Source organism: Dryas octopetala, chromosome 1, assembly GCF_963921425.1.
Source record: "Dryas octopetala chromosome 1, drDryOcto1.1, whole genome shotgun sequence".
NCBI classification, from domain to species: domain Eukaryota; kingdom Viridiplantae; phylum Streptophyta; class Magnoliopsida; order Rosales; family Rosaceae; genus Dryas; species Dryas octopetala.
In genome coordinates, this window is record NC_141366.1 from 23802771 (window position 1) to 23812652 (window position 9882).

At 35.5% G+C, this 9882-nt stretch overlaps 1 protein-coding gene and 1 pseudogene across 1 annotated transcript; one reads left to right on the forward strand and one right to left on the reverse strand.

The window, feature by feature from the left end:
* Positions 1-997: 997 nt before the first annotated feature.
* LOC147299282 (protein ETHYLENE INSENSITIVE 3-like) lies at positions 998-4340 on the forward strand. The gene is made up of 2 exons (XM_086234625.1): positions 998-1264; positions 2087-4340. The coding sequence occupies exon 2, from the start codon at positions 2225-2227 to the stop codon at positions 4067-4069; it is 1845 nt and encodes a 614-aa protein (XP_086090751.1). The 5' UTR covers positions 998-1264; positions 2087-2224; the 3' UTR covers positions 4070-4340.
* A 4195-nt stretch (positions 4341-8535) lies between these two features.
* LOC147299283 (NEDD8-conjugating enzyme Ubc12 pseudogene) lies at positions 8536-9090 on the reverse strand (annotated as a pseudogene).
* Positions 9091-9882: the final 792 nt, after the last annotated feature.

Here is a 9882-nt window from a genome sequence, read left to right on the forward strand (position 1 = left end):
AACTGTAATTTTTTAGGGGAAGGGTCAAAAAGCTTTTTGCATATTAGAAAGAGTTATTGAATGAAATTACCTAGTAATCTTGGGAGAGGGATTGACTTTTCCTCAGTAACAAAGATAATTATTAATAATACTTGTCTCGAGCTCTTGTTAGAGGAGTTCTTCCAATCCCTTATCACAAAAGTATATTCTTTTTTATTTTTTATTCAATATATGAATTGATTTTTTATTTGTTTTTAAATGAAACGATTAAAAAAGATATGGAGGTCCTCCGAGTTGGATGCAAAGTATTGATGTAATTCATTACGGACAATACTTGGATCACCCCCGGGCTGATCTCCATAGACACCAACCCTCCAAAAAATGCTTGTTCGGCAATGCAAACTTAGGATTAGAACTGTTCATTTTTTAGATTATCTATTAAAGATCATTTTTGTAAAAAATCAACTCAATCGGAAATCGTTTGGTTATATAACTGTTATCGAATAAATATAATAAATAAATAATTTGTATTTAAAGAGTGATTTTTTGACCAAACTATCCATTTATTACATTTATTTGATAATAGTTATAAAACCAAACGATTTCTAATTGAGTGAATTTTTTACAGAGATGATCTATATAATAAGTGATTTAAAAAATGAACAATTTTGATCATAAACCTGCACCCTATACTGCGAACAAGCATTTTTGGAAGTGACTTGCAGGGTACTGGGGTGCCCCAAGCACTGCCCATTCATTACCAGAGCTTATCTAACTTTGTTGTGGTAAAAGAGGCAATGGTGGGCAAATAATTGCGTCCACAGTACACACCAATAAAGGGCATTGAGTGAAAAGCAAGGAGTTGAGGAGACACAAACACGTTGGCAACGCTGGTTGTGTCTTAAATATGCTGTGAAAACTGATAGGATTGGATTAACCTGGCCTCACTTACAACCTCACCCTCGTGTATATATATTTGACTCATCACAACCTTCAACTTTGTCCCTGTTGATACAAGTCTCCTCAAGTTTGGGTTTACCCCACCAATACCGACCACTTTCACATTCACCAAGGACCGCCCACAGTCCACCCCATTATATATCTCTACATAAACAAAACAAAATATATTATTACCCTGGCCCAGGGATAACGCTTCTAAGTTCTATCTATCTCCCTTTCTCTCTCTCTGACTCTCTGACTCTCTGAAAAACTTCATCCCTCAATATTGACTTGGAGCCAATAGAGGAGAAGAACAACAACAACACCCTTATCTCAATTCCTTTAGGTATGCTCACCAAAACTCTTCTCTCCCCATCTCTTTTAATTTTCCCTTTTTCTTAAATCTTTCTTAAATCATTTCATTTAAGCTGATTCTTCATAAATCTGTGTTTTTTATTTCCTGTGTTTTTTTTTCTTTCTGTTTTGCCTTTTTCATTTCCCAGATCGATCTGTGAAAGCTTTTTAACTATCATGGGTTTTTGTTGATTCAGCATGAGTTTCTGTTCTGTATGCTTTTTGTGTCGGTTACTTGAGAAAATTGAGTCCAAACCGACTTGGGTACTTTTTGTGTTGCCAATTTTCCATGAAATTCGGTAGCTTTTTTCTTTTCTGATGAGACCCAGTTTGTCTTTCTCCAGCTGTTGTCAGATGAGATCTGAGTCTTTGAGTTCTATGAGATCTAAAACCTGACTGTTTATTTGGCTCTTCCTTTTTGGGAATAATTCAGTTTTCTTCTGAAAACGTGTTATGTTATATATTTACTGTCTTTAGTGTTCAATTTCGTATGTGGGATATGCTGATCCGTTTGTTTTTGTGTCAAATCATTGTGTAAGTGATAGAAAAGTTGTTCTATGTGGAGTATGAAACTGATTTGTTTATAGGATAGAGAATATATCTTCTTTTTGGTCTGTTCTATAAAAAAGATTGAAAATTGAAAGCATCTTTTGGTGAAGATTAAAAATTAGTGGCTTTCAGATGCTGCTGCTCTCTGATTTTGTAGTAAATGAACATATAGATTTGCTATACTGATTAGATGCTCTAATTTCCTTTAAAAAATAATTAGAATTTTAATTGCTTTTTCCCTTTTGTCTATTTGCTATTGTGACAGTTTTACAGGTGAAAAAACATTGCAATCGAGTTATTTCCAAGTTATATCTGTGTACTTTGAGATTGAAGCTAGATCCTAGAATTGCCGCTTGAAATTCTTGTGAATTGTCGAGTTTGTTTGGTGGTTTTCATTTGGGAAATGATGATGATGTTCGATGAGATGGGATTTTGTGGTGATCTGGATTTCATATCTGCGGCTCCTGGGGGAGGAGATGTGGCCATCCCGCAGGCTGATACAGAGGCCACTGTGGAGGACGATTATACAGATGAAGAGATGGATGTAGATGAGCTTGAGAGAAGGATGTGGAGGGATAAAATGCGTCTCAAAAGACTCAAAGAACAGACTAAGGGTAAGGAAGGAACTGTCACAGCAAAGCAGAGGCAGTCTCAAGAGCAGGCAAGAAGGAAGAAGATGTCGAGGGCCCAAGATGGGATTTTGAAGTACATGTTGAAGATGATGGAAGTTTGTAAAGCTCAAGGCTTTGTCTATGGTATTATTCCAGAGAAAGGAAAACCAGTTACTGGGGCATCAGACAATCTTCGTGAATGGTGGAAGGATAAGGTCAGGTTTGATCGAAATGGACCAGCTGCTATAGCCAAGTACCAAGCTGATAATTCAGTTCCTGGCAGGAACGATGGGTGCAACCCAATTGGTCCAACCCCACACACCTTGCAAGAGCTTCAAGACACCACTCTTGGTTCTCTCTTATCAGCTCTCATGCAGCATTGTGATCCTCCTCAGAGACGGTTTCCTCTAGAGAAAGGTGTTCCGCCACCATGGTGGCCCACTGGAAACGAAGAATGGTGGCCTCAACTGGGTTTGCCTAACGAACAGGGGCCTCCGCCTTACAAGAAGCCACATGACTTGAAAAAGGCATGGAAGGTGGGTGTTCTCACTGCAGTTATTAAGCACATGTCCCCTGATATTGCCAAGATCCGTAAGCTTGTGAGGCAATCTAAATGCTTGCAAGACAAGATGACAGCCAAGGAGAGTTCTACCTGGCTTGCCATCATCAACCAAGAGGAGGCCTTGGCTCGAGAGCTTTACCCCAATTCCTGCCCCCCTCTGTCTTCAGCTGGAGGGAGCGGATCTCTGGTCATTAATGATTGCAGTGAGTATGATGTTGAAGGGGTTGAAGATGAGCCGAACTTTGACGTGCAAGAGTGTAAGCCTGAGAATCTTCATTCGTCCAATTTTGGGGTGGATATAATGAGGGAAAGGGTTCAAGTCCACCCTCCTTATCCAGTTAAAGGAGAAGTTGTCACCAACTTAGATTTCATGAGGAAAAGGAAGCCTTCAAGCGATTTAAACATGATGATGGATCAAAAGATCTACACCTGTGAGTTCCTTCAGTGTCCTTACAGCGAATTCCGTCTTGGGTTTCATGACAGGACTTCCAGGGACAATCATCAATTGACTTGTCCGTATAGTAACAGGTCTTCAGAGTTTGGGGCATCTAATTTTCATGTTAATGAGGTTAAACCAGTTATCTTCCCCCAATCCTTTGTCCAAAACAAGCCAGCTGCTCCTTCCGCTAAATCAGTCCCACCTTCCTTTGATCTATCAGGTGTAGGAGTTCCAGAAGATGGGCAAAAAATGATTGGTGACCTCATGTCATTCTATGATACTAATGTTCAAGGCAACAAGAACATAAATATCAACAATGTTGTCACAGAAGGTCAGAATCTTCCTCAGCTTAAAGTTCAACATCAACAGGATGAGTTCTTCCGTGGCCAAGGGGTTGGGTTGGATGGGAATTTCTTTGAACAATCCAACATCTCCAGTAACCACCAGGTGTTTCCTCAAGCAGAAGGTCAATTCGACCGTTTTAAGGTTATGAATTCTCCATTTGAGACCAACCATAGCAATAACTTCCCCATGATGTTTGCGTCTCCGTTTGACTTGGCCTCTTTTGACTATAAAGAAGAATTATCAGGAATAGCAATGGAGAAGCAGCCGAATGCCTCAATCTGGTACCAGTGAAATGGAGAATTGCACACAGCATCTGCCCCACAAAGTTGTTATTCTACATCAACACAGCAAAAAGTCCATGGTTAAGCCTAAGGTGCTGAAACCTAGTGTTTGTCCTTGTTAGTTATTTGTACCTTCCTTTAACATGTATTCTTGTAGAATCAAGGTTAGAAATAGCCTTAAATGGGCTAATAATGAAGTAGAGGGAGGGGTGTATAAGCTACCCCTGTTGTTAATTATATATGTATGACTTGTCATATAAATAATTAGGTGTTTATTTTCACTTCCTTTTTCCTTTTTCTTTCAAAAATCCAGATCAACCATGATCATGGTTAGAAATCTGTTTGTTTGTTTGTGTTGTCTTGTAATGGGTACTTTCAGATAGTTGAATGGAAGGCATGTCCTTATTGCATTTTGTTGCTTATCTCTTAGGCTGTAGACAGTGCTGTGCTAGACCCACAAGAGTTATTATTGGCAGATGCCTAGTTGAAGATCATTTCCATTATTCAACTTCTGTAGTGGTGGGGTCTGTTCAAGGACAGCTCCTTCCCTTCTGTCAAGTCTGCGGTCAAAATATGTGGGCTTGCTGTCAACATATTCCATAGCTTTGTTCAAAAGATTGAGACTAACCCTCAAAATGACCCAGGAAACAAAACGACAAGAAGGAAAGTGAAGAGAAGATAGAAGAGTTCAATCTCATCTCAATTCTGGAGGGCATCAAAGAATCTTCCAAGCACCTAATTTTATTCCTTCTTCTTTCTTAATAACTCTATTAGCTTTTACTTACGTTAAGTTTATATTATTTAATGACAGTGTTTTATTTACTCAATGTTTGACTTCATTGTATACTTTTTTTTTTATCTCTAACGCATCGTGATTCAGTGAACAAATTATGATTGTTTATAACGCATTAGTAAGATTTTATATGGCTAAAAATTGTTGAGGTAAACCTTAAAAATCTAGAATCAACTAGCTATTAGTCGGATGCAATTTTTCTTCTTTATTAGAAAAGATTTCAAAGTTCAAATCTTTTTCTCTAAAAATTTCAACTAGTTATTGAACCACAACATCTCTAATATTGTGAAGAAAAATATTACTAAACTATAAGCTAGTTAGTAACAAATACACTTAACGGTATATACATCATTGTGTCTACATTATGTAACGGGTATATATACCATTGTGTCTATCTCTCTCATTACGTGTTAGATCATATGATGAAAAAGATAGACATAATAGTTGTATACAACCGTAATAAATCAGTTATTTTCGTAGTGTGCATAAGCGGTGAAAAGAAAAAGAATATAATAAATTAGCAAGTGATGTGCCTACATGTTGATCATCTGTGTTTATTATAAAAAATAAATAAAAGAAAAATTGAAGCAGCAGTTTCTGGCAGAAGAACATGCATTGCTTTCTATAGGCTGGTCTGTTGAGCATCTCTAAGTGCACGCACCAGAACACTCTGCTAGCTGCACCATATGCATTAAAACTCATATATTGTAATTGAATTTAGCACACACATCCAAAACGTACCATACATAATTTAAATCAGTTGACAGAATAGTAAATATTATATAGATCCAAGAAGTTGAGTGACAGTTAAGCGTTGGTGTAACTGATTGATCATTTATGTGTATCTCAAGCTTAGAAGCTCATTTTTATTGACATTTTTTTTTCAAACAATAAATGTCAATGGGGCAACAACTCTGTCGAAGATTAGTTCCAAATTAATAATTTAGATATGTGGCTGACTTCCAAGCATTAAATTAATTGTTCATGATAGGATCTGGTTGTGACACTTTTATGACCGAACTGAATTCTGATTAAAGTTTAAGCTCAATTATTGGCCATCTACCATCCATCATATGTAGAATAAAAAATAAATAATGATGATGATGTAACACAAGTAATTCATACTAGAATTTCATATAGTCCTTTGAGTTATCTTGAAAACTAACTGTTGATGTAAAAGTATGGTATATATAGGACTTCATCCAATGTCTAACGTGTATGATATCGGTGTAAACTATATATAAAACATCCAGTTATATATACTTGAGACATACATGTATAAGAACACAAAATCATCACTACCTGCAAGTCCGAACTTACCCTTAGATGAGGAAGACATAGTGGAATCAACAAGCTAGCCTTCTACTCTCTCTACAACTTGAAGCAATTGATTCTATGGGGCTCAATATTCTGCAGTGTGTATGAGAGCAGGGACTAGCTCTATTTATAGAGGTTGTCTCGGCAAGTCCTTCCCATAGTAGACTTTGTGCCGAGATACAATCCTGCTCCTCTAAGGTTAAGAGTCCTAGTTCATATCTAGGTGAAGTCCTACAACTTCTATAAGTCCCTCATCCCTTAAAACTTATTAACACAGCTGTCATATAGGGTGAATCCGGATAGACCATGGAGAGCTCAATTCCTTTGTTCTTAAACATGATGAGTTGTTTTGTTTCCTAAGTAAACTAGGTTTGTCCATAAATAATTCTTACAATCGGTCTTATATATAACATGTCTCTTCCGTTGAAGTATACTTCAACTTAAATATGATGAGGTATGGTTTGTGAGAGTCACTCTGCATTGTAATTCAATGATTGAATCCGTCTATTTTTAAGTCTATATTCAAGAATCATCTTTGCCAAAAATTAGGTAAATCAGAAACCATTAAGACATCTAATTGTAATAGAATAAATAGACAAATATATGGATTTCATTAACACTTGAAATGATGGCTCTTTAATCAAATGGTTAAACAATTTCTGATATATCTAATTTTTTACAAGGATGATCCTTGTATAGAGACTTAGAAAATAGACAGCTTTGGTCATCAAATTACAATGCGGAGTGAATCCCACAAGTTATACCTCATTATGTTTAAGATGAGGTATACCTCAATAGAAGGGGTCTTTATAACATATATATATATATACATATATATATATATGGGGCAGATCCGTGACATTATATATTGTACACAAATTTTGACACAAGTTTTCAATAGGACTCACTTCGTATAGGATTTCAACGATCCGAACCGTCTATTTTTTAAGTCTCTATTAAAGGATCATCCTTGCAAAAAATTAGGTAAATCGGAAACTATTTATCTACAAAAATTAAATAGTCAACAAAATAAACACTTGAAATATTGACAATTTAATTTTTGTATGTAAATAATTTTTGATTTACCTCTCAGACATACATACATACATATATATATATATAGTTTGGGTGTTAGGGCTGTAATTGATTGCCACTAACTAGGTGAGAGATTGTTGAAAATATGCTCTAAAGTCAAGTTAATTATGTGATGTACGTACCTTTTGGGATATTTCATGAATTATATATGTTGAATTAATGCATGAGTAATAGTCCATGAATTAGCCTTGAGATTTATGATTTCTCATATATATTTGAGAGTTCTTAATGTTTCTAGCTAGTCAAGAGGTTATTAATTGGTTGTTAATAATTCATATAAGACTAGTACAAACTAATGCATGTTTGCTTGAGGACATAGTGAGACTAGCTCATGCCCCTGGTATTATGACACTATAGGCCTATAGGGGCACTAGGGCAAGTGTGTGTGTGCATATGTTGAGGAACATATTCACTAAATATGACTAATAAGAGATTTTGTACGGACTTTTACCGATATGTAAAGGAAGAACTCTTACGTTGTGATAGGTACAAATTAGTCCGTAGACTTGAGGCACCAAATTTTTCTTATGAGTATGCGCGTTTTTAGATAATTAACATGAGATGTAAAAATAGAGGGAGATGACTTATACCTCTAGTGGTTAAGAGCATTTAGTCTTTTACCCATATATATAAAGTTTCAAGTTCAAATATCTCAACAAGAGCTACACCTATCAAGGTACTTGCCATATGTGTTCATTGGATTGTCGGTTTACTCATAGAAGGCATATGAGTGTACACAATATATATATATATATATATATATATATATATATATATATATCTCTTTCACCTTTCAAAATGAACAAGAATTCCAATTGAATAATTTCGACAAGTCTTTGGACAAAGTATTATGAATCATATATATATGGATTAATTATATTAGGGGTTTGACAAACAGCTTGCATGCTCCAAAATAATATACTGTGGACATACATAAAAGAATTATCGTATTATATTGTATTGTATTCACAACTAAATAAGGTTACCACTATAACAGAGTTAGATGTCAATCCGTAGTTTGTGAAAACTTTGAGAATCGATACAATAGTTTTATTGATTCCCTTTAAGCAACAAGAATAAAATGTGATAGCCATAATGAAAAAGGAAAATAATTAAACATGGTTAATAAATGAAATCCAGAGTTGACCCATGTGGGAGAAAATTAACATGATTAATTAAGGAATAAGATAAAATAAGAAAAAAAGATGAAAAGAAGAAAGTGTACTGCAATCTGCAAACAAATATATAACAACCCCAGATGCATTTGAAGTCTATTTACAACGCGGGAAGGAGGTTTCCCCCACATACCCACCAGTCATAGCCCTTTTCACATTAGACTGAAACATCTTGGGGTCATCCCTCAACACTAGAGCTGCTTCATGGTTTAGTGGATCTTCATAATTTGGTTCTGTGAAAAGATGATAGAGTCCATAAACCATAGTGTTTATATTAAGTACAGGTTTCCAATCTTGATCTCTTAGGATGTTGAGGCACACATTCCCTTCCAAGTCAATGTTAGGATGGTACACCTTGGTCTTGCACTTCACTTTTGGTGCCTCATGTGGATACACAGGGGAAACTTGGAAAGAAAACCAAAATTTACCACCTTTGTAATATCCTTCGTCGGGTCGAATCATAACCTCAAAGTTCATCAGCTCATCTTTTCCTTTGGGAAACGATATGGCACAAGATTTTGGTAGCTTCAACTCGGATATATCTTTATGAAGACGCAATTCTCCAGCACTTTGCTTCTTAACAAGCAACCCTCTATTGGCATTTTCAGTTAGCTCTCTCTGCTGTTCCTTTACTTTGAATAGCCTAATCATATTTCAAAAGGATTGGATTGTTCTTAGAATATATCGCTCTTAGATTAATCACTCCTCTGAATTTTTGATCGCTTGATATAAAAATATATGAGATTTTCTCTCTAGAGGAGGAGGTATATATAGGAGTACAACCCTAATTACACAATCAAAATAAAAAATAAAAAAAAGACATGTCCTATTTTGATCTGGATTATGAATGTCTCCTTAACCGAGTTAACTTAGTCTTCTTGCAATCCTTTCCTTTTTTTTTCTTTTCCTTACCCCAACACTTTACGTACTGGCCAAGTATCTCTTCATTACCAAACGAAAAGTAATTCCTCATGGGCCTTGCATATTTGCAGGCTTCCATCATTTAGGTATACATGTGGGCCCAATTTTGAACTAGGACTTCGCATTTCCCACTACTATGGTGTCTTGGCCTTATGCACTATGGGCTGTGTACAGAATGGGTCCAAACAAATATGAATTATTGGGGTCTATAAATGCACTTATAGGTCGTGAGCAGTTCAAAAGCATTTATTGTCAACGCAGAAATCAGAATGTTACATAAATCATAAATGTGAGGAGTTTTTTCATACCAATTCATTCAAATTATAACATATGTATAAATTATAATTATTAATAAAATCCGTTGATTTTAGGTATCAAAATATAATGTTTTTTCATTTTAACTACTAAAATATTTTTGTCATTTCATTTTAGATACTAAATTTCAGTTTATGTACCAACTTTAAAAAATATGATTATACTGAGCTGTGACTAACTAACAGTCATAACTTTTTTATTAATTTT

Bases quoted from the DNA above. Each gene is read 5' to 3' on its own strand.
- LOC147299282 (XM_086234625.1), top strand. From the start codon at position 2,225: ATGATGATGATGTTCGATGAGATGGGATTTTGTGGTGATCTGGATTTC.